Source organism: Monodelphis domestica, chromosome 1 (assembly GCF_027887165.1).
Source record: "Monodelphis domestica isolate mMonDom1 chromosome 1, mMonDom1.pri, whole genome shotgun sequence".
Taxonomy (NCBI): Eukaryota; Metazoa; Chordata; class Mammalia; order Didelphimorphia; family Didelphidae; genus Monodelphis; species Monodelphis domestica.
Window position 1 is genome coordinate 229,218,342 of NC_077227.1, and position 26,210 is coordinate 229,244,551.

A 26,210-nucleotide genomic window follows, 5' to 3' on the forward strand; every position below is an offset into this window, starting at 1 on the left:
ACACATGGGATTAAAATGGGAAGAAACAGAAGAAAGCATTTCTGATAGAGTTTGTGATATTCCATTTTGCAATTCAATGAAAATTCTCTCTTAATTACTATAGAATCCATTTCAAATTTAGGGTGCCTCTAAAGCTAGCAGATAGGAATTCTGTTGCTATTTGGTTAGTTTTGAAGAAATTTACCTAAGTGGGAGAAAAGTCCCATTACTGGTCACATAGTAGTCATGCTAAACAAGTCTTATAGAATTGTTGTGTTTGAAAACTGATAAGGTTGTGCCTTATGCTCCATGAATTTTTGTTCATTAGCATCTTAAATGTCACTGTACGTTTCTTCTTGTGTTGTTACATTAGGAACTAATTTGGAAAAGAGGTTTTTTTTTTTTTAAATTTTTACATGAGAAGCAGCATGATATGGTTGAAAAGACCACTGAATGGACAATTTGGAGACTTAGGTTCAAATCCTGGCTTTATATTTTTAGATTTATTATCCTAATTAGATGTATGACTAACTTTTAATTTACGCTGCTTCTCAGTTTCTTCATTGTAAAATGAAGTAGCTTGGACTTTGCAATTTCTAAGCTTTCTTCTGTCTCTCAGATTTCATGAATTGCACTGTTTTACTGTCACTGAACACCTAGAAGAGAGGAAGGACTGAAAAGGATGCTAATTCTACTGATAGGGAAGATTTTTTCATAGTTGTTTTGGATTTAAAGAGATTTTATGTTGAGAGGCATTGTATCAGAATGGATATTAGCTTCAAAGCCATGAAGACCTGGCTTCAAATCCCACCTCTGATCTGTATTAGCAGTGTGAGGCTGGGCACTTAATCTCTTGGTCCTCCAGGCAAATGTCTTAAGACTATTAAGCTGTTGAAAAAGATTGACATTCAGGTGAATTTCTCTGAGTTTCCTGTATTAATGAAATCATGGACTGAGACTATCCTATTAAGTGTATTATTTTAAGAAATATTTTTCATTTCAGCAGGACTTTGAAAAATAGAAGTAGTTTAGCTGAGAGAATCTAATTCCACAAAAAACTTCAAGTAATTTGTTATAGCCCCCAACTTGGTCATATCTGTTTGTACATAATCAAAAGCAATTTGAAATATATAGCAAAGAAAAATAGTGTTTATCCAGGGAGAAATTCAAGTCCTGATATTGGCAGTTACAAGAAAGTTAGTCTTTCACTTCAATTCATTGGTTACTCTGTTGTTTAAAAAAATTTGATGCTTGCTCAAAAACACTTGGGTTGCTTTATGATTTGTGGTTGATAGCAAGGACTCTTATGACACATTTTTTTCTTCCCAGAATCTGAATATAGAGCATATTAGACATGAATCTTCATATTCAGCTATGGTCACATATAGAGGTGTTACCTCTTTAAAATTGGTGTGCATATTCTTCATGGTTTTAAAGTCTCTTTTGGTTTTGTTTTCAACCAGATACCAGAAGCATTGGGCTATGTTCGCCAAGCTCTTCAACTCCAAGGGGATGATGCCAACTCTTTGCATCTCCTTGCCCTCTTATTATCAGCTCAGAAACATTACCATGATGCTCTGAATATCATTGACATGGCCCTGAGTGAATATCCAGAAAACTTTATGTAAGTAGTCCACCTTGATTTCTTTTCATTAACTCAGAAATAAACCTTCATTTTGAGGCCTGTTATAGTTTGAGCTGACTACAGGTAGGTGTCTAGTGTCAACATGGTTTCTTTTCAGAGCTCATAGCCACTATGTGAATTGGATGACTTGTATCCTACCTTAATTCTTTTTAGAGAATGAGTAACAGCATAGCTTCAAATTAAAACATCATGGTTCCATAAAATACTGTATATAGTACATTGCCTGAATGCTTCTAGATATAGTATAGAAATGAAGCAGGAACTTTGGGTCAGTAATCAAATCTTATAGTACTACCAGCTCTGCTCTTAACTCACTGGGCAGCCTCAATCAAACCACTTCATCTTATTCGGAATCCAGCTTCTTCTCTGGGAAATGGAGCTACTTAAATGAATAATATTTTCAAGGTATGCTGAGAGTTTACATTTAAAAAGCACCACATTTATTGGTCCCTTTTACTTTGAAGGCAAACGAGATAGCTAACCTATCATTTGAATAGTTTCTTTAGTCATGATTGGGCATGTATTAGTCAGAAATGGTTGAGAAATATCTTCAGTCTTTTTGACCATTTGTCCAGTTTTTGCTTTCTGTTAATGCCTTATACACCAGAATGGAGTGAATGATCAGAAAGAGCCAAAATACCATTGAATATTAGCACAGGGACACAGTGATTCCCACTGGCCCTGTTTTTATTTCACTAACCATCAAGGGCCTATGATTGTCAGGGAGGGGAGGGGTAGAATGAATGGGTGGTCTGGGGAGAATGGGATTCATTCTTGACTTCTCTACAGGATTCAGCACTTCTTCAAAGATATAAGTGGGACATCTTGTGCATTATTTCTTCGCATTATCACCTCTCAGTGTTTTTAATCAGTTTATTTTCAACATCTCTACTTAGAAAACAGATTCCTAAATTTCCATTACAAGTATTTTTCATCTTCAAGAGGAAAAAAGGCATCCTTGATGACTGGATGCTAGATAATAATTTGGGAAAATTCTGACTTGGGATATAGCACTGGCTCAGATATTTATGTAGAGTGAGTTGACAAGCTATTATTGTGCTTTTCATGTCTTGCTGGTCTTAGAATCATTCCTTCCCTCCCCGAGTTTATTTCTAGATTTTGTCCAAAGCAATTTAGGCTCTGAGAATCTTAACAATCATTTCTTTCCCTTTTGATTTCTTTTCTTTTTGAATAATCTGTTCTTTTTCCATCAATAAATTACCACCTGGTGTACCCAAATTCTCTCATAAATATTCATAAAGCTGCTCCTCCTGTCCTTCATTCCCTTTTAATTTTACCTTTTTATCTACAGTGTTATCTTACAGTATTGATAGTTTAGTGTGTCACTTAAGAGGAGGGTGATTGAATGGAAAGTCATGTTGTATAATAAGCAGTAAATAATAACTCCTAATATTATCCTGAAAAATTGGTGATGGCTCCAACTGACAGCAGCTGACAGGCTTTTCAAGTGGCAGACCTAAAGAACAGCAGTGGAGATATTTGAGGAGTGCAAGGCTGTTATTTTAATGTTAAAACAGTGAGCTTAAAAAGGCAAGGCATATGGTAGCAGGTTGGAAAGCAACAGAAGACTAGGTTGGTGTTTAAATATTTGTATTTCTTGATGTGTAATGGGAAACTTATCTTCTGAGAATAGTTCATTAAAAGTTTGGGTCAGACATGATCTAACAGTTTACCTGACTGTAAATTACCCATGATTACTCTCAAATATGAAGAAATCATTGTAGAATTAAAGAAAAAAAGCACTCAGTCATGTACTGTCTTATACCAATACCTAGCAGAGTGCAGAGTGCTCAGCATGCAGTATCCCTCAATGAATTTGTTGGATGTTATTCAATATTATTCCCAGTTTTATATTTTTATGTTTTTATATTTCTGTTTCTCTGCCTAGATTGAGAGTGGGGATTATGTCTTATACTTATTTTGCACTTTCCTATACTTCTTAGTACAACATTTCAAGTATAGAATAGTGACTTAGTAAATACTTCTTTAGTTTCAGAGAGACAAAAAACTAGTAGAAAACTTTAAGATCAAATGTAGTCTAGGTTTAAGGTTAGTGCTGATTGAAGTTCCTCAGTGGTCTTGTAATATAACATCAAGTGCTCTTTTTGATCGCTACTCCACCTAGATTAGATTGCATTTTATAAAGTAGAAAGCTCTTGGATTAATTGTCAGAGGGCCCAGATTTGAATTCTGGCTAGGATGAATATGAATGTGCAAATCAGCCTTTCTGTTTCTCAATTGAATCTTCTATAAAATGAGTCTGGGCTAGATAATTTTAGGATAATTTCTGGCTTTAAATCCTTTGTTATTACTCTTAACACATTAACTACCTCCACTTGATATTGCTTTTTTGACCCATTTAACAGAGAACAGATGTGTAAATAACAGCTATAGCTATTCTGTCCTTCAAAGTTGAAAATTAATCTGTTACATCCTTCTACTTAGAAGTAGGAGTGAATGAGTGACACTTATAGGCTTAGTAATATAGAAAAAGAAGATTTTCCTGACTATTAGGATTGTAGAACAGAGGGATTCTTTCTCAAGAAAGTTAAGGAATAAGATTTCTCTTGAAGGAAATTCTGAAAAACAAGCAATTATTTCTCAGGAGTGAGAATAGCTGTAGTTCCATCTGGAAAGAGAGGAATGAATTTGAAGCCTCAAGGTCTTTTCTGTGTCTGATTTTTTTAAATTAACAACAACGATGATGACGACGACGACAACAACAAAAACAACCCACCACCTCAATAACTGTTTCATTGTTGAAAAGCTTAAAATAATTGGTCAAATATATTATATACATGCTATAAGTTTTCCCCTAACTGATACAGCATATACACCTGTACTTAAGTGTGCAGTTGGTAGAACTGTGAATTGGTTCAATCATTCTGGAGAGTTGTTTGCAACAGTGCCCAAAAAAGCAATTAAACTGTATAGACCAGCAGTGCCAGTAATACGTGTGTACTATAAAGAGATCAAAGAAAGAAAAAAGAACTAATATGAACAAATACATTTATACTAGTTCTTTTTTTTAACATTTTTTTATTTGGTCAATTTCAAACATTATTCCTTGGTTACAAAAATATTTTTCTATTCCTCCCTACATTCCCCTCACTCCTCCCATAGCTGACACAAAGTTCCACTGGGTTTTACATGTGTCCTTGATCAGAACCCATTTCCATGTTGTTGGTGTTTGCACTAGAATATTCATTTAGAGTCTACATCCCCAACCATATCCCTTCGACCCATGTAATCAAGCGGTTGTTTTTCTTCTGTGTTTCTACTCCCACAGTTTTTCCTCTAAATGTGGATAGTGTTCTTTCTCATAGATCCCTCCAAGTTGTTCAGGATCACTGCATTGCCACTAATGGAGAAGTCCATTACATTAAATTGTGCCACATTGTATCAGTCTTTGTGTACAATGTTCTTCTGGTTCTGCTCTTTCACTCTGCATCACTTCCTGGAGGTCGTTCCAGTCTCCATGGAATTCCTCCACTTTATTATTCCTTTGAGCACAATAGTATTCCATCACCAACATATACCACAATTTGTTCAGCCATTCTCCAATTGAAGGGCATCCCCTCATTTTCCAATTTTTGGCCACCACAAAGAGCACAGCTATGAATATTCTTGTACAAGTCTTTTTCCTTATTATCTCTTTGGGGTACAAACCCAGCAGTGCTATGGCTGGATCCAAAGAACAGACAGTCTTTTAGCGCCCTTTGGGCATAGTTCCAGATTGCCCTCCAGAATGGTTGGATCGATTCACAACTCCACCAGCAATGAATTAGTGTCCCTACTTTGCCATATCCCCTCCAGCATTCATTACTTTCCTTTGCTGTCATGTTAGCCAATCTGCTAGGTGTGAGGTGATACCTCAGAGTTGTTTTGATTTGCATCTCTCTGATTATACAATATACTAGTACTTTTTGTGGTGGCAAAAAGCTAGAAACTAAAAGCATGCCCATCTAGAATGACTGAAGAAATTATGGTATATGAGTTAAATGAAAGACTATTGTACTGTGTAAAATAAAAATACTGGGAAAGATCTGAGCAAAAATTAATATTATTAATGTTCAGATCACACAAACTGGTAGTCTATAGATATACCCAGTATAGTCTGAGACCCTGAGCTTTTCAGGTGAAAGGAATTTATGCTTTATGCAAAAGAGCTAGATTATACAAAAGAGGGTTGGGGGCTACTATATCTTCCTTCTCCTGGAGGTCTGGCATCTATATCTTCTTTCTCCAGGAGGTTGGACATCCTGTTCTTCTTTCTAGCTAACCTGTGCTATATATGGTGATATAAACATAGCCAAGATCATTCTGTGGTTTCATTAAAGCTAAATGGGATATCATGAACCCACAGCCTTGGGAGCATCTGGATATATTCCAGGATGCTAAAGGCATGCACAAATGCTCCATGACAAGGACATCTACAAGGAATTTTTTTTTTAATCACACTTTCATTATTGAGTTATAATTCTCATACACAGGTATTCAATCAACTAATAATTGGGCTATCACTATTCTATAGTTACAATTTGTCACTATAATGCTGATTATGTAATGGTATTGCATATAAATGCCATAAAGCTATAAAGCAGCATAAAACAATGAATAAAATAAACTAATTGAAACTGATTAAGTTATCCTTTTCAGCTGGAAACATCAGTTTCTTTTTTTCTTTAACATTTCAATTTATTATTTATTCTAAATATTCTTTTTCAAGTTTGTGTTCCAAATTCTTTCTTTCCCTCCAACCTCCCACCCACACCTAAGGAAGCAAGCAATATGATATCAATTATACATATAAATTTATGCAAAATATATTTCCATATTAGTCCATAGCAAAAAAAAAAAACAGGAAAAATTAATAAAGTGAGAATTATACTTTAATTTGCACTCAGAATTCACCAGTTTCCTCTCGGGAGAGTGGATAACCTTTTTTCATCTAGAGTCCTTTGGAATTGTTCATTTTGTATCAATTTATGTAGCTCTCACCATGTTTTTCTGAGACTACCCCTCCTTGTCATTCCTTATAGCATAATAGTATTCCATCACAATCATATGCCACAGTTTGTTCAGCCATTTCCCAATTGATGAATATCTACTTGATTTTTATTTCTTTGCTACCACAAAAGAGGAACTATATTTTTGAGCTATTTCATAGTTTCTTCAATTTTTTTCATTCTTTTGACTTTGTTTTTATTGTTTCTGCTGTCTCATAGAGTTTCTACTTAGCTCAATTAGCTTCTACTTGCTCAATTCTGATTTTTCATGAAACATTTTCTATACTGAGCTTTTGGATCTATTTTTCATTTGTCCAATCCAACTTTTATAGTAGTTCTTTTCTTCAGTGATTTTTGTCCTTCTTTTCCATTTGGCCTATTCTATTAAAAAAATTATGGCATTTCCCTCTGAATTTTTGTACTTTTTTATTATTATGCTAATTCTGTCTTTTAAGATGATATTTTCCTCAGTATTTTTTTGTTTCCCTTTTGCCAGGTTATTAATTTTCTTTCCATAATTTTCTTGCATCACTTATTTCTTTTCCCAATTTTTCCTCTTACCAACTCTCATCTCTTCCAGAAATTTTTGTTGGGTTTGGGTGCCTTTAATATTTTTCTTCGAGTTTTTTTTTTGTAGTTGTTTCCACTTTATCTCTATTTTAACTTTCTCTGCCACTGTTCTTTATGACCAATTTTTCTTTTTCTTTTCTTTTTTTTTTACTATTTGCTTATTTTTCTAGTTTATTTCCTGTTTTTGAACTTTATGTGAAAATTGGTCTTTGCTCACTTCAGAATATGGAGGCAGTACCCCAAACTTAGACTTTTTTTGTGCAACTATTTGGTCTGAAAGTTTATGATGCTTCCAAGATGACAGACTCTTGGAAGAGATGTGGTCACTGCCCTTTTGGTCTGTGCTCTGGTCTTACCCAAGATGTGCCCTGGTCCCTTGTAGCCATGATGCTCCTTTTTGCTTTAGAACTGTAAACAGGGCCTGTGCTCTCTTGTGACCAAACACCAGCTCTCCTTTCTACCCTGGAACTGTGACCCAGAACTGTGACGGACAACAGAGTTGCCAAGTCAGCACCAGCTCTACCCAATGCCAGGAAATGGTCCCCTTTAATCTCTTCCTGACTGGTTGTCTGATCCCCTTACTGTCTCTGGACTAGGATCTTCTGAAATTGCTGCTCTTATTGCGTGTGGGTCCAGGACAAGCTTCCATTCTGGTGTCACAGACTTCTGTTTACTTCTTAAATTTTTTTTAGATCAGAAAAATATCTCATTACAATCTTTTGGTGACTCTGCTGCTCCAAAATTTGATCTGAGACATTATTTAGAAGTGGGAATATTGGGAGAGTTCAGCTGGATAGCTATCCATAATCTACTTCCCAGAATGGCCAGTTTCAAAGAAAATTGGGAATCTTATTATGTTCTGATGTAGAATGAAATTAAGAGAATCAAGAGAACTATTTATATAGTAACAATAGTGTAAATTCAGACAACTTGGAAAGATTTTAGAACCAAAATTGCCAACCCAAGATCATGAAATATGCTACCCACCTTTTGACAGAGATGTGATGGACTTATGGTGTGAATTGAAATAGATATTTTTATGGATGTGTCCAATATGGGAATCTGTTTTGATGGGCTGCAGATTTGTTAGAAGACTTTTTTTTTTTTTAATGGGAGGCAGAGGAGTGAGAATTCGGCAAGAGAGAAAACAGATTTCTGTTAAGTGAAATTAAAAAAAAAAGATTGAATTGGGAAAAAAAGAAAACATATCTTTAGAGGAAACATTCATTATTCACCTTTGATAGACCAGTGACTACATCTAATGCAATTAGACCAAAAGACATTCTCTTTCTCCTTTTAAAAAATAACTTTCCATGTTTTCCCTTGATTAATATACCTTATTAAGTCATTTTCTCATTTACCAAGAATTTAGAGTTAGGTGCCAATGTGATGAATGGAACAGATTTTTTTTTAAGCATTTGACTTTCTTGGGGACAAAGAAGCAATATGTCATTCTTTGTAGCCTAGACGTTTTCTCAGGGTAACAATTTTGTGTTCTCTTTTTTATTTCCATTCACATTATTTTAAAATGAAAAGTACAGATTGAGAATTGATAGTCACTTCTAGTCTTTGGAAAATGCAACTGAGAGTTGCAAAACAGCATCAACTTTTGAGAATTCATAGATTGGAATCTGAAAAGGTTATCAGAGTTTATATATTCATAGAATGATAGAATCTAGAGTGAGAAGGGATCCCAGAGACCATTGTCTAATCCCTTGATTTTACAGATGAATACACGTAAGCCCAGAGAAATTAAATGACTTGCACAATGTCATACATGTAATTAGCAGAGTTGGGATTTAAACTCAAGTCATTAGACTCTAAATCCTGTATCTTTTCCAGTATAGTATATCTCCATGATAACACTACTTTGTTGTGTGGCTCATAAGGGTTAAATTTAATGGTTGGACTTAAATTTGCCGAAATTATTATATCTCAAGTCAGAAGTTTGTTTATCAAAATAGAGGGGTAACAATAAAGTAGAGAAATGTGAAAGAGGTTAGAGAAAATATCTATACTAGTCTTCATCCAGGAGGACTGGTAGTGAGTAACCATGTGGCCTCCTACAAGATGGAAGCTAGTCTCTTAGGAAACTAGGAAGGGGGTCAGCCTTTTCACTCACCCAACCAAGGAGTCCAGGAGTCCAGGAGTCAAGAGTCCAAGTTGAAGTCACAATCCATGCTGTAGTCTCCAATGAAGTTCTCTCAAAGACTATCTCTAGGAGACACTCTTCATGAGACTCAACTTCATGAGACTGCTCCAGCGGAAGGATTTCATGGCTTTTGTGGGGTTTTCATATCCTTGCCCCTCTTCACAGGGGCCAATCACAATTTTCAATTTGTCCAGCACTGCCCAGGGGCAGTGTCTGTGGGATTGACATCTCACCTCTAAAGGTGTTAACTCTCCTCCTAGGATTCACATGTTTTGGAGCATGTGAACTCTTAAAAGAATTCAAAAGTTTTTGGCTGTTTGAGTTAGAAAAAAGGGTGGAGCTCTCCAGGCATCTTGCTGGCTTCTCACCTGGGAACAAGTAGGGTATGAATTCATTAAGTTCAAGCATGTGTTGATTCAGTCAAAGGGTAGACAAAGTAGAGCCAATCCGGTTTTCACAATCTCAGAATCTAGTGAGGCATTTAAGTTAGTGTTAACCAAAATTTAAACTCCAGCTAGGCAAAGAGAACAAAGGATTCCCTTTTCACAAGTGTAAACTCAGAACAGACAAAGAAAACCAAGAACTTCCTCTCTGTACTTCAATAATGTCTTATTGCAAATCATGGATATATTTTTTCATTAAAAACACTTAACTGATTTGGCTCACTTAATTTCCAATTTGCAAAGAGTCATTTGTATTTGTATATTTAAATTATACATATGTAATATATACTTCATGCATATATGTAAAACACTTATTTGCATAAGCATATGTATTTCAGTGTGTATATCACATACCTCAAGTGTTTGTGATTGCATTGATATGAAAGCACTTTCTTCCAATATAGATTATAATCCTTCTAAACCAAATTTTTTTTTCTAATTCATTTAGCATTTAAGTACCTGCTATGTGTTGAACATTGTGCTAAATATATAGATAAGAATAAGAGAAACATTCACTGCTCTCAGGGGCCTTACAACATAATAGAGGGAGAAAACAGCTGGGAAGCATCTGGTTCCAGATTTGAACTCAGCACCTACCATCACTAGGCCTAGGTCTCAATCCAGTGAGCCACCTAGCTTCAACCCACTCCAACTCCAATACATACAATCTTATTTGGGTTTCTTGCAAAGATTTTGTAAGCCTGTGTTCTCTCCTTTGCTTATCATTATTTTGTGTGCTTCTCATTATCTTCCTTCATTCTCCTCTGTATGACTTTACAAATTTAAAAAAAAATTGATATTGCTCTTGACTTTCATATTTCTGTCTGACAAAGACTTTATTATCAAAAGTGGTGTTTATACCCTTTTGGCATTTTATTCTTCTAAAATGGTCAGGGACTGCTTCATTTTTGTTTTAGTAGTTCCAGATAGTAGACATTTAATGCATGCTTGTTTATTGATTTACATTATTAGTTAGACTTCCTTAAGAAGTGGTGATAATTTATATTTATTCCTTTATCTGTCATCAATGTCAAAATTTTTTATATGGGTCCCACTAGAAATATTTTAATTGCATACAGTCTTCTCATTTTTTTATATTCTTCTAATTTGATGCTGATTTTTTATCCTTACCCTATCAAGTCAGTATAACATAAATAGCCAATTTAGAAATGATCCCTACATTGATATTTCATTATTTCCTGTTTGATCAGATAGAGCTTTTTAAATATTTGGTGATGTAATTTAAAATTGGCCATGTCTAGCCCTTTCCAACTCTCTTTTGGAAGAAAATCCACGACCAGTAGATCTTACCCTATTATCTTTGTCTTGTGGTTTCTTAATTCTGTGCCATGTTTTCCGGTCAGTTTTTTTTTTTTTTTGAGGGGGGCAGTCTTCCCTTATGTCAGCCTATTTTTCCATTGAAGTCACTGAATATTAAATATATATCGCATAAAATTGGAGGATCTTATTGAGAGACCTAAGTAGAATTTCTTTTCTTCTTCATCCCATGTTGTAGTGGCAGGCATAATTATGTTTTTGTCTTCATAGTGTTAATTGACAAGTGCTTGTTATAAACACAATAATACACACTGACCAAATGGACTATTAAATGATGTTTCTTGCCTTTGGATGTATAATGAAACTCATTCTGGCATTTTTTTTTATTTGTTTCTCCACAGAGAACCTGTGAGTCATCTTTTAATTTAGTTGCAACTTGCTTATATCTTTTGGTTTCATTTATAATGAGAGTATCAGTATTTTTACAATCAGTTTATTTAGTCATATGTCTAGTTGGTCATTGGTCTAAGGATTTCCTGTTTACAATTCAAGTAGGTAAATCCCTCTTTATAGATAGTTTTAAAAACTTTGGTGACCATTAGTACCCATTGTACTATCTTCTTACTCATAATTCTGTTGTTCTCAGTGCAAGATTGAGAGGGAACTATGCAAGGTTCAGGACCATCTTGTACTTTGTTTCATGGGTTGCCATGACCAATGCGTTCATCACTAAGTGTCTATCTTCCCGGGAATGAACCTTTTCTTGATGAACCAAACTAGCACTGGTCAGGTTGACCTCATCTGTCACAAGAACCATACTTGAAGCCTTTGCACTGTGGTTGAACTTGTAAAAGCTTGCATTCCACTGGCTTAACCTTTTTGACTAAGATCACATCCATGGTACAATGAGTCTTTGTAGGAGAATTTTTAGTGAATATTTTTATTTAATATCCACTAATCTCTCCCTTTTAAAAATCAACTTTTCAATAAAGAGGAGGGTCCTGGGCTCGCTTAAGATAGTCTTTTATCAAAAAAGATGGTCAGTAAAATAAAGTGGAAGAAGAAGAATGCAATAATACCAACTGTCTATTTTCATTTTATAGGTCAGGTAACTGAGATACAGAAAGATGAGCCAGAAGTTGTATGACTTCTGTGCATGTTTATAATATAGGTATATTCATATGCTGGTTCCAGGATTTCTAAATCTGGAGGACTTCCTGTACTTTAAAAAAACCTTATCTTCTTTCTTTGAATTGGTACTAAGGATTAGTTCTAAAATAGAAGAGTGGTAAGGGCTAGGCAGTTGGGGTTAAGTGACTTGCCCAGGGTCATATAGCTATGAAATGTCTGAGGCCAGATTTGATCCCAAGACCTCCTGTCTCCAGGCCGAATTCTCTACCCACTGAGCAACCTAGCTGCCCCCCAGATTTACAGATCTCTCTTTGTAACAGTATTCCCAAGTAGATTACACAGAATTATAGACTATTATGAATGAATGGGACCCTGAGGATCTTCTAGACCATTGCCGCAGTGAACAGATAAATAAATTGAGTAATTGAAAAGAGAGTGACTTACCTAGGGTCATGTATTAGTTAACAATGAAGCTAGAACTGGAATATGGATTTCCTGAAACTGTGCTTTTTTTCCCACTTCACCAAAGTTCCAACATATTGCTTTAAGGCCTTATTAAAATGATTATGGTAGATTCAAAATAATGTGTAATTTCATGCTCTTATGACTTCTCAGCCAACTATATGCTCGTGTTCTAAAGTGAAAATATTGAATATTCCAAATGCAGACAAATTAAGGTAAAATCCATTTGTTCCAAATGCTTGCATTTGGAAATAACAGGCTTATTTTTAAAAAAATGAAAAGAAAAAAAACTTCAACAAGTAATCAAAGAATTTTGCCAAAAATAGGATCCAGTAGTATTACTAATACAGAGAATATTATAATTTGAAGAGAGTTTAGAATTCATCACATCCAACTTTCTTGATATTAAGAGGAAGAGCCACCAGGATTCCAGTCCAGGTCGTGGGCTATTTATTATATTGCATTCTGGGTAGGCCATTATTTGAAGTCATGGGAGGTAATGGTAGAACAGTAAGTTCTGTTACTATACTGGACCAAGTTATCAAGGGACATTTACAAAAATTCCAGTATCTGGAGTTCTTTAAGAATAAGACAGACTTAGAAATAGAGCTGGTTAAAGTCTGTGATATAAAGCTAATTCTTTAAAATAATGTGGACTTTTTCTAAATGTACAAGAGTGGAAGAAGGAAAGAGGAGAGAGAGAAGAATAAGTATAGTGGAAAGAACTCTGGTTCTTGGAGTCAGAAGGCAAAAGTATAACTAGCTTCTCTACTTTCCTAGCTGAATTGTCTTAGAGGATTCACTTTATCTCTGAGTAATTGCCTTTTGGGTAATCCTTGCACTGGCCAACTTTGGGTGGTTGTGAGAATCACATCAGATAACATTCTTTGAAAGCTGTGTGGTATATAAATAAGTGGGAGGAGGCAGAAAGAAAGAGAGGGAACCTGAGGGAGAGAGAAAGGGAACCTGAGGGAGAGGGAGAAGAAGAAGGGGGGAGGAGAGGAGAGAGAGAGAAAGAGAGAGAAAGAGAGAGAGAGAGACAGAGAGACAGAGAGACAGAGAGACAGAGAGACAGAGGGGGGGGGAAGGAGGGGGAGGGAGGAGAGATTCTTATTCTGAAAAGTCAAAAAGTATTTCCTTTTGTTTTTTCCCCTACTGAGTTTAGTTTGATCTTTTTAGACTAGTCTGTGTTGTCAGATAATATATATATAGTAAATTCTAATAACATAATATCAGCCTCTGTCAATGTATAAGTAATTCAAATTTGTGAGTGAAGTTACACACACATTTCAACAGAATTTGATCATGGAAATTCATTGTTGCATCTTGAGTTGACAGTTGCAAGGTGTTGGAGTTATTGAAATTTGAAGTCTAGTTAATTTGTTTCAGCTTTGGTTAAAGGTTATCTTTATAATTTTTTTAAGGAGGGAAGAAAAAAGAAAGATAAAGGTCCTAGCCCAGTTAGATGCCTTTTGACCCAGGAGTAATTACATTAGTTTGAGAACCAACTACTGGACCACTAGAGGTTGAGGTTTGAGAAAATGAATGGATTCACCTAGAAATATTGCTAATAAATAATACAATTCAACACTAATTTTTCTCACCTTTGAAGAATGAATACTAGAAACAAAAACATGGAACAATAGCATTTCAGAAACAGTTTGAACAAAGGTATCTAAGTAGAAATGCAAGGGATGAAAGACACAGTAGTAGAGTTTTGATGAAGCTTTACTATTCAGTGACACAGCCCTCCTGACTGATTCTCAAAGAAGACACCTTGTCTCCCAACTCTAGGCATGTCCCCCATGCCAGGAATGCTCTCTCTTCTCATCTATGCCTCCTGGCTACCCTGACTTACTTCAAGTCTCAACCAAAGGCTCATCCAATGTAAAGAAACTTAATGTTGGTGTTTCCCCTCTAAATTTAGCTCGACTGAATCCTGTCTATATCTTTTTTGTACATGACTATTGGCATATTGTCTCCTCCATTAAAGTATAAACACTATCTTTTGCCTTTCCTTTTTATCTCCCATACTTAACGTAGTGTCTGGCACAAAGTAGGTACTTAAGAAATGATTGTTGACTGATCATGAGACTAGGATCTTTACTTGATAAAAGGAGTCACCAAAAATATGGGGGTTTTTTTGTTTTTGTTTTTGTTTTGGCATAGGGAGGAGGAAGGAGGTACAAAAAGGTGACATGTCCAGATATGTACCTTATGAAGATCGATCTATAAACAGTGTGTAGGATAAATTGGATTGGGGAGAGAATAGAAGCCTAGAAACTAATTAGGAAGCCATTTATTATAATAGAGAGAGAGGTACTGAGACTGAACTAATGTTGCAATAGTAGATGTGGAGAAGAGAGAAGGGAGAGATTGTTGGATACCATGGTGAGAGTGGAGAAGAAATCATCTAAATTGGGGTTTCTTGAGATATTTATTTTTTTTTCTAAGTATATCTCTTTGTTCTAAAAATACTGCTAGGAGGATAGAGTATTCCAGATTGTTGACACTCACTGAAATGAAATGCAAATGTAATTGACATGGGATATAACAGTAATTCTTGCCTGTCATCAAAAAGAGACAATATTAGAGTACTAAGAAAACCTATCCAAGATGTTTTTTTTTTTAATTATAAAGTAGAAAGTCATTCAGCAAACACGAACATTTCACTACACAAAGAAAGCTGGAGAAAGAGCATGGTATATGGAACCATAAATCTGTTACATTTTAAAATATTTTAAATTTAACAAGGTAGTACTAACATTACATTGCCTGTTTATGTTTGCCTTTTTTTTTCTCCCAAACTCTTACCTTCCATCTTAGAATCAATACTGTGTCTTGGTTCCAAGGCAGAAGAGCAGTAAGGGCTAGGCAATGAGGGGTAAGGTCATATTTGAACCCAGGACCTCTTGTCTCTAAGCCTAGCTCTGTTACAAGGGAATCACTTTAAAAGACTGATATATATTAATTTAAGGTCGCCAAGGAATTCAGCTATGTAATTCCTAAATGAAAACTCAAGTCAGCAGTCAACCTTTTATGGAGTTTAATTACAAACAGGAGGAAGAAAGGTATTGAGAGAGAGAGAGAGAGAGAGAGAGAGAGAGAGAGAGAGAGAAAGGGGAGAGAAGGGAATAGGGCTTAAATACCCCCTCTGTTTAGGCTGGGCCAAAAGGCCCAAGCCCTTAGATAGCTGGGGCAAAGAAAAAAGATCAGTCCCTATTACTCACGTGACCAAAATGGAGAAACAGTCTCAGAGGCCCCCACCTTCAGCTTCCCTCAGAGCAAGCTTCTCAGAGCACACCGCAACCACTCCAGCCAACTCCTCAACCACCACCCCCGAGTCTTCAGACCCCCTATCTTTAAGGAAACCATCCAAGTTGCCTCCCCTCAGTCCTCATATCTACCAATCACCTGTCCATCAATTTCCCTGTGCCAATGGAGGCTCTAGCTTAAACCCAGGACTGCCCAGAGGTCTCTGGCTTTTGCACATGTCTGTTGAAGGTCATATTTTCAAATAATTAAATCTTTGCTCCTTTGCTACAGCCCTTTCTAAATCCTGTTAACCTGAGTAGGGTAGAGATTGGAATAATTAAATTTTGATCTAGGCTGCAGCCCTTACTCAATCCTGTTAGGACTGAATAGGGTGGAGATCGATTCCAAGTGTCTCCATTGTATCAATTCTAAAATCAATCATGACTCAAAGAAATTCCTGTTCTATGCTTAAGCATAGGTCAAAGTCCTTTCCATTGTTCAGCAAAAGGTTTCTGTCCTAAAGTAATCTTAAGAAGGAAAGAGAAGGAACCTCCCATGCCAATGGGGTTCACATTCCAATAGTCAAGACCCACTATCAATGGGAAATTTTTCAAGTATGAAATTTCCCAATGGTGAAATTTCCAACATTTATAAGTCTAAGAAATTTTGAGGTTTACAGCTCTCAATCCCCTCAGCCACCCAGCTGACCCTAACCATGTCTACTTTTAAACTTCCTTCTGCCCTCTTCTGGGTTTTTTTTTTTAATATGCTTTGTTGTCATCCTCCCCTCCTCTGTCCCCTTACAGTCTCCTCACAAATCTCTCCTCCTATTAAAGCTTTCTTTTGTAACAAGTATAGTTCAGCAAAAAAAATTTGTGTTGAAAAGACATGTCTTATACTGCACCTATAGTCTTGTCATATCTACAAAGATAATAATAATAATATGTTAATAGTACTGTTTGTCATTAGCCTTCTGGAGTCTTGAGTGATCTCTTTTGTTGTTTCTGATGGCACAGTACTATACCTTTTCATTCATTTACTGTTATTTGTTCAGCCATTCCTGAATCTTAGGGCACCCTGTTAGTTTCCAGTTTGTTGCTATAACAAAAAGTGGTATTAGTCAACAAGCAATTATCAAGAGCCTACTATGTTCTAAGTATTGGGAATATAAAGAAAGGTAAAAGACAGTCCCTGATTTCAAAGAGCTCACCATTTAATGAGGAGGCAGCAAATAATTCTATCCCAAAAAATATGTACAGGATAAATTAGTGATATTCAACAGTAGGAAGGCACTAGCATTTTGCTGATCATGTGTGCATTCTCTTGAATGTTTGATCTTTTAAATATATATGCTTAGCAATGTCTTTATTGGTCCTAGATATGCATGATTTAGTGACTTTTTGAGTATTGTTGCCAATTGCTTTACAGAATACTTGAGCAAATTCATACTTCTACCAGCAGTGCATTGATTTATGTCTCATGTAGCCCTTCTAATAGTTGTCGTTTTCCATTTTTTGTTGTTTTTACTACTCTGTTGGGTGTAGAATGTGACTTCAGAGTTGTTTTAATTTGAATTTCCTTATTTTTAGTGATTTTGAAAATTTTTCATATAGTTGTTGATAACTTGAATTTCACTGCCTTTTCATAGCTTTAACTGTTTATCTTTGGTGAATAGCTTTTGCTCTTTTGTTTGAATCAATTCCTTGCAGATCTTGTGTAACAACTTCATCTGAGAAGCCACTCCCAAGATTTTATTTTCTTTATTATTTTCTTTTCCCAATTACATGTAATAACAATTTTCAACATATGTTTTCTGAAAATTATAAGGTCCAAATTGTCTTCCTTCCTCCCTTCTCTTCTCCCTCCCATAGATTGTAAGTAATTCAATCTGGGTTATACATTTATTATCATGCAGATCATAATTTTATATTGGTCATTGTTGTAAGATAGTACTCATATAAAACTGAAACCCTCAAATAAAAACACATCAAAATTTTTTCAACTCACTATTTCATTTCTAATTTTATTAACTTAATTGATTTTTTCCTTCTATATAAACATTCAAGTTTATGGAAATCAAAATTGGACATTCTGTCTCCTGTAATTATTTTTATCCATCATTTGGTCAATAACTCTTGCTTTTTCCATTTTTGAAGAAGATAACTCCTTCCAATCCCCTCTAATTTGTTTCTGGTTGTATCTTTTATATCTGGGTTATGTAGTCTTTCGAGTTTATTGTAAGATGTTGTTCTTCATCTAATTACTTCCAGAATTGCTTTCCAATTTTCCCAGTAGTTGTGTTGATTGTTAAGTTTTTACACCAGTTTTTGATGTCCTTAGGTTTTTCCATCACTATTTTTTATTGTTTTTGGGCCTTAAGTACCTACTGAGTTCCACTGAACAACTGTTTTTAAAAAATTTTTTATCTTTAATTAATTTGTAATGGTTTCCCATGGTTACATGATTCATGTTCTTTCCCTCCCCTGCTCCCTACCCACTCCTGTAGCCAACACACAATTCAACTGGGTTTTACAAGTATCATTGATCAAGACCTATATCTATATTATTAAATATTTGCAATAGAGTGATCATTTAGCGTCTACATCCCCAAACATATCCCCATCAAATCATGTGATCAAGGAAATGTCTTTCTTCTGTGTTTCTACTGTAATAACAAACTGAAATTATATATATACAAACTATTTTTACACTTATATAACTATTTGGGATAATTTTAGGTTCAAGGGTGGTATTATAGGGCCAGGGTATCTGGCAGGCAGAGCCAGACCCTTAGCTAATAATAACAAACACTGTATAATCACAGGACAGTTTGGTTTAATAACTAAGGGAAAGGTGAAAAGGGATTTGGGATATCTAAACTAAAGAACATAAATAAACGTCCCCCCAAAACAAGCTGGTAACTTCAGAAAGATGGTATCTATACTGCCAGTTAGCTCTCTACCTAAAAGTCCCAGTTCCTATAATAAACTATACTTCACTAACCCTAATTACTCCTTAGATAGTGATAAAGATAGTAGGTTGGAAGATAAGCAGGAACAGGGCTTAAAGGGATGGTCTCACTGACAGATGGCTTTAGGTGTCTCAAGCAGTTCTGTAGGAATCTCTTAGTCAGTCCACAGGATACATGGGTACAGGAAATTGTTATGATGTTTAACAGGAAACCCACAAGGGAGAGAGAATAGCCAGTTCACTAGGTCTGCCCTAGAAGACTAGACAAAACAACCTCCTGCTTCACTGTCTGTTAGAAGAAGCAACCGTTCTGTCACTTCTCTAGAATTCTGGAACCTTCCTGTTTCTGCCTTTCAGCATTGCTCCTGTAATTTCCTTATAACAGTTCCCCCTTTGCACAAAGCCAAAATAATTTTGATAACAGTATTTTGGTATTTGTGCACTAACAAACTTACACCCCACCTAAACTAAAATTCTTACCCAAAATAATAAACAACCTACCCTCATCTAGTTTATCCTATCTAATACTATCTTACTCTAGGGATTTAATTAAGGAAAGGAAAAAGGAAATTATACAATAAACAGTTATAAAATTCAAAATACAGCAAATAACATCAAAATCGAAATGTAAACAAATTTCATGCAAAAACATAAACAAAATCATAAAATACTACTTTTATGAACCAATATAGAAAATTCTATTACTATTGCAATGTATAAACAGCAAACTTAGACAAAAAAATGCAAAAAAACACAATGAACACAACATTGCATAAGTTTTACAAAAAAATTAAACCATGCCATCAAACTTACTTTTGCCAAATACATTTAACAATAGATAAAAATTTAACATAATCTTATTCTGTTAAGAAATTATCAAGTATGAATTATTTACATAAGTTTTATATATACATATGATATGTACACGCAATATATGTATGCTGTACACATATATACACTTCATATTTACATATACACACTATAATACAATTCTACAATCCTAACTATAATACATACCATTTACATATATTTACATTTTATGTGATATGTGATCTGTTATATATCATATGTACTATGTAATGTATGTTATGTATTTTGTAAAGTAATTCAGTATCTTATCAACATTAAACTACAATCTATCAAACTACAGCCCTATCTTAATAAAATCTCCTAAAACTAATCCTATATATCTATACTATTACTATTCTAAACTAACTAAATCTTATAGTAACTCACCACTTTATAACTAATTATAATATTGTTAGTACTTAGTTATACTTTGTTTCGCTCATTCTATGTGTTTGTGTATATGTGTTTATGTTGTTATGTATGATATCTTATGTTGTGTTATGCTATGTTATGTTGTGTTAGCTTAGTGTTACTGTTGCATGCAATATACCTACCAAAACTTCAGATTTTCCTCCTCTTGTTTGAAGAATTCTTCCTCTCCAAAATCCATGGTAGTAATATGTATTGATATATGCTTATGAATAAATATTATGTTTCTATATTACATTACCTAAATTCCTTAGAATTGTTAGTCCATTTATCACTTGATCCTCTTCATTGAAAATTCTCTTCAAAGTCTTCATCTGCTTAATATCTATAAGTCTTTCAGTTATGTTAAATTTATTTGTGGTTTGACTCTCAATATATAATAGGTGGTCACCAGGGATTTAATTTCTAAATCCCAAAATGAATTACTAAAGCAAATAGAATTTATGGTAGAATATTTACAATATTTACAATCGAAGGAAGATATTAAGGAATGAGAGAGAGAGAGAGAGAGAGAGAGAGAGAGAGAGAGAGAGAGAGAGAGAGAGAGAGAGAGAGAGAGAGAGAGAGAGAGAAAACTGGCTTCTTCTGATATCACTTGGAATTTCTAAGCTCCAGCCAGGGGAAGAGAAAAGTAGGGTCACTAAGTCAGCCTTTCACTCACCAATGGTGACAGTCTAAATGGAAAGAAGTCTAGATGTCTGTTTTCTGGTCGCTCCTCAAGGGTCTGCTCCTCCAAGTCCAACTCTCAAATTGAATATATCTGAATCACCTTTTGTCCTCTTTTTTAAAGAATCCTTTTCTCTTGTGTCACCTCCCCAAAATTTCACATCTACCAATCACAGCAGACGCTTTTCTCCAGGACTGCCCGTTCTTTAGTTCTCACCTTCTTTGGTTAGATGATATCTTTTTGGGTTACTTAACACCTTTTTTGGTAAGTTCACCTTTTGTAGTTAACACCTTTTTGTGGTTAAAATGGGTAGATGTACTTAAAATACTGAGTTGTCACCTTTTTGTAGATTAAAATCTAAAAATGGGTTGTGGATTACAATTCTAGCTTCACTATAAAGAGAGAGCTAAGTACCACCATTGTTACAATCAGGAGATTACAATTTTATCTTTACAATAAAGGAAGAGCTAAGTATCTTCATTGTTACAATCTGAAGATAGCTAAATCCAATCTTCACACAGTCTTTGTACAAAGTCCATCAGTTTTCTGAATCCTCCTCTTTAACAGCAATGTCCTCTTCCATCTGAATGTCCTCTTCCTCTGGAATGGTCCTTTCCTTACTGATCTGTTTGACTGCAGATTCTATTTGATTAATCTCAGCTTTCCACAAACTTTTCTTCTTTTTCTTCTTCAACAATTTCTACATTTTCATAATCAATTACACAAGCTAATTTAATATGGAAACAATGATACCATGAATCTCTTGCTAATACTGTCTCTGAAGATGGTGAAACCAATATAATTGTATAAGGACTCTCTTGTGTTGCCAATGTTTTTGCAAAATTTTTCACATATACCATATCACCTGATTGAAAATTATAAAGACAATAATCCAGTGGACCAGATTGTATCAATACTCCTATATCATCCAGTTCTCTAAGTGGTTGTTGTAATTCAATTAAATATGAAGCAAGTTGACAATCTCCTCCTGAGATGTATATACTCTCTTACGAGTTTTTGCCTGCATTGGAGCATGTCCAAAGAGCATTTCATAATCTGATATATGTAAATCTGCTCTTGGTCTTGTACGTAGGTAAAACAAAGCTACGGGAAGTATATTTGACAATTTTAGATGACCATAGTCTTGAGTTCCCTATTCACACACTCCATTTGACCTGAACTTTGTGGATGATAAGGAACATGATACTTAGGTGTTATTCCTAAATTCTCAAAGACTCTTTTCAGAATATCTTTTTTTTTAAAATTTTAAACATTATTTTATTTGGTCATTTCCAAACATTATTCACTGGAAACAAAGATCATTTTCTTTTCCTCCCCGCCCCCCCTCCCACCACCTTTCCCTCTCCCATAGCCGATGCACGATTCCACTGGTTATCACATGCGTTCTTGACTCGAACCCATTTCCCTGTTGTTGGTATTTGCATTACAGTGTTCATTTAGAGTCTCTCCTCAGTCATATACCCTCAACCCCTGTAGTCAAGCAGTTGCTTTTCATCGGTGTTTTTACTCCCACAGTTTATCCTCTGCTTGTGGATAGTATTTTTTAGATCCCTGCAGATTGTTCAGGGACATTGCATTGACACTAATGGAGAAGTCCATTACCTTCGATTGTACCACAGTGTATCAGTCTCTGTGTACAATGTTCTGGTTCTGCTCCTTTCACTCTGCATCACTTCCTGGAGGTTGTTCCAGTCTCCATGGAATTCCTCTACTTTATTATTCCTTTGAGCACAATAGTATTCCATCACCAACATATACCACAATTTGTTCAGCCATTCCCCAATTGATGGGCATCCCCTCGTTTTCCAATTTTTGGCCACCACAAAGAGTGCAGCTATGAATATTCTTGTACAAGTCTTTTTCCTTATTATCTCTTTGGGGTACAAACCCAGCAGTGCTATGGCTGGATCAAAGGGCAGACAGTCTTTTATCACCCTTTGGGCATAGTTCCAGATTGCCCTCCAGAATGGTTGGATCAATTCACAACTCCACTATCGATGAATTAGTGTCCCTACTTTGCCACATCCCCTCCAGCATTCATTACTTTCCATAGCTGTCATGTTAGCCAATCTGCTAAGTGTGAGGTGATACCTCAGAGTTGTTTTGATTTGCATCTCTCTGATTATAAGAGATGTAGAGCACTTTTTCATGTGCTTATTAATAGTTTTGATTTCTTTGGCTGAGAACTGCCTGTTCATGTCCCTTGCCCATTTATCAATTGGAGAATGGCTTGATTTTTTGTACAATTGATTTAGTTCTTTGTAAATTTGAGTAATTAAACCTTTGTCAGAGGTTTTTATGAAGATTGTTTCCCAATTTATTGCTTCCCTTCTGATTTTAGTTACATTGGTTTTGTTTGTACAAAACCTTTTTAATTTGATGTATTCCAGATTATTTATTTTGCATTTTGTAACTCTTTCTAAGTCTTGCTTGGTTTTGAAGTTCTTTTCAGAATATCTTGTGTAAAATGAGATCCCTTATCAGAATGTATGGTAATTGGTACACCAAACCTAGAAACAATTTCCTTAAGTAGCACTTTCACCACAAACCTAGCTGTATTAGTATTAGATGGAAAGCTTCAGGCCACTTTGTTAATCTATCTACAATTACAAGACAAAACTTGTATCTCCTAGCTTTCGGTATGTTTATATAATCTATATGCAAACTCTTGAATGAACAGTATGCCAAAGGTCTAACACCCAAATCTTTCTTTCTGAATGCAGTTTGATTGAATTTTTGGCAAACAGAACTTATTTATTTGCAACAATACTTTACAGTTTGAGTACCAAAATGACCTTTTGTGTGAATGGCTTGACACAAATAGGTATATAAAACTTTTGGTAACAGAGGTTTTCCAGTGTCTTCAACCCATATTCCATGTTCTTTCCTTGCTCTGAACTTCTCCTTCCACTTCTGAATTTCTGAGTCCACATAAGCTCTTTCTAAATCATCAGACTCAGTAGTTGACAAATTCATTACATACACTGGAGCATTTCGGGTTGCATTCTTAGCAGTTACATCAGCTCTATGATTTCCTTTAGAAACGGAATTTCTGCCACAAGTATAACTTTTGCAGTGGATCACCGCTAGCTGTTTAGGTTTTTGGATAGCATATAGCAACTCAGTTATAATTTCTGCATGTGCAATTGGTTTTCTTGATGCAGTAATAAAACCTCATTGCTTCCAGATCTTTCCTGTTGCATGACATAATGAAAAAGCATACTGAGAGTCTATAAAATATTAGCACTTTTACCATCAGCTAGAAGACATGCTTGCTTCAATGTCACAACTCTGCTCCTTGAGCACTAAGATTTCTAGGTAATAAGCCATACCAAAGTGTCTCAAATTCTGTGACCACTGCAGCACCAGTACATCAAATTACATTACACAAGTATGAGGAACCATCTGTGAATAATACCAAGTCTGGGTTTTCAACAGAAGTGTCTTTCAAATCCATCCTAGGCATATCCACTAAATCTATTACTTCTACACACTCATGTAATAGGTTCACCCTTCTTTGGCAAATCTGGAAGAAGCGGAGCTGAATTTAAGGCACTGCACCTCCTCAATTGGATGTTCTCACTACCCAGCATAATTTTATACTTAGAAATTCATTGATCTAAATAAGCTCGAGTACATAACTTTCTCATTAGTGCTTCTATTTGATGTGAACAATATACAGTGAATCAGTTGTGCCACAGTGTATCTGTCTCTGTGTACAACATTCTTCTGGTTCTGTTCCTTTTGCTCTGCATCAGTTCCTGAGGTTGTTCCTCACATGGAATTTGTCCAGTTCATTATTCCTTTTAGCACAATAGTATTACATCACCAACAGATACCACAATTTGTTCAGCCATTCCCAAATCGAAAGACATCCCCTCATTTTCCAATTTTTTGTCACCACAAAGAACACGACTATAAATATTTTTGTACAAGTCTTTTTCCTTGTTATGTCTTTAGGGTACAAACTCATCAGTGGTATGGCTGGATCAAAGGGCAGACAATCATTTAAAGTCCTTTGAGCATAATTCCAAATTGCTTTCCAAAATGGTTGGATCAATTTACAACTCCACCAGCAATCCATTAGTGTCCCAATTTGGCTACATACCCTCTAACACTTATTATTTTCCTTTGCTTGAACAACTGGTTTTGAAAATGACTGCTTAGAGATTTGGTACTAGCTAAGTCTCTTTCCTTTCAATTTTTTTTCATTATTTCACTGGAGATTGTCTATCTTTTTGTTCCTCCAGATGAATTTTGTAAAAATTTAGTCTACTTCTATAAAATAGCCCTCTTCTAGTTTGATTATAAATTAATTTAACTAATATTGTCATTTTTATTATATTAGCACGGCCTTATAATAAGAAATGTATTCCTCTCCAATTGTTTCTTCATTTCTGTAAATATTTTGAATTAGTGATTTGATTCCTATTTATTCCTAAATGTTTTATACATTCCATATTAATTTTGAATGACATTTCTTTTTCTTTTCTTTCTCTGCTGGGTTTTGTTGGTAACATATAGAAAGGCTGATGAATTCTGTGGATTATATTATATTCTGGTTCTTTACTGATGTTATTTTTTAAAATTAATTTTTAGTTGAAACTAAGTAAAACAGTAAGCTATTTGAACAAAGCAATCAATTTTATTCTTCTTGGCCTATATTCATTCCCTCAGTTTCTTTTTCTAATAGTTAACATTTCTAAAACATATCAAATAATAGTGATAAAAATAGACACCTTTGTTTTACCCTGATTTTACTGTAGAGTCCTCTAAATTTTTTCCATTTCAGATAATGCTTCTTCTTGGTTTTAAATAGATAATGCTTGCTGTATTAAAGAAAGACCCACTTATTCCTTTGCTTTTACTTTCCTTTTTTTTGTTTTTTTTTAATAGCAGAAATTGGAGATTGTACTTTTTTTAAAAAGTATTTTTAGAATCTGTTGATCTAATTGTGTTATTTTATTTTTTCTTTTAATATTTTGTATCATATTTCTAGTTTTTCAGATATTTAATCAACCCGAACTCCTGGTATAAATCCATCTTGGTTATTTAATCTTTTCAATATGATAATATTCAATATGTATTATTTTTTGCACTGATACTCATTATAGTTACTGATTTATGTTTTTCTTTTTTTACTTTCTCCTTGCTTTTGTAATCAGAACTATATCTAATCAAAATAATTTGGTTGGATTTCTTCTTTCTCATTGATGCAAAAACTTTACGTAAAATTGGAGTTAAATATTCTTTCAATGTTTAATAGAATTCTGTTGTAAGTTCAACCTCTTTGAGACTTCATTTATAGATTTCTTGATTTCTTTTTCTG

At 34.8% G+C, this 26,210-nt stretch overlaps 1 protein-coding gene across 9 annotated transcripts in view; it reads left to right on the top strand.

The window, feature by feature from the left end:
- The window catches only part of TTC7B (tetratricopeptide repeat domain 7B), a 353,505-nt gene that overhangs the window by 189,630 nt on the left and 137,665 nt on the right, over positions 1 to 26,210 (top strand). For all 9 annotated transcript variants that reach the window (XM_056810528.1, XM_056810526.1, XM_056810525.1 and 6 more), the window contains one exon: positions 1,443 to 1,603. In XM_056810528.1, coding sequence (XP_056666506.1) covers positions 1,443 to 1,603 — 161 coding nt within the window. The remainder of the gene's footprint in view (positions 1 to 1,442; positions 1,604 to 26,210) is intronic.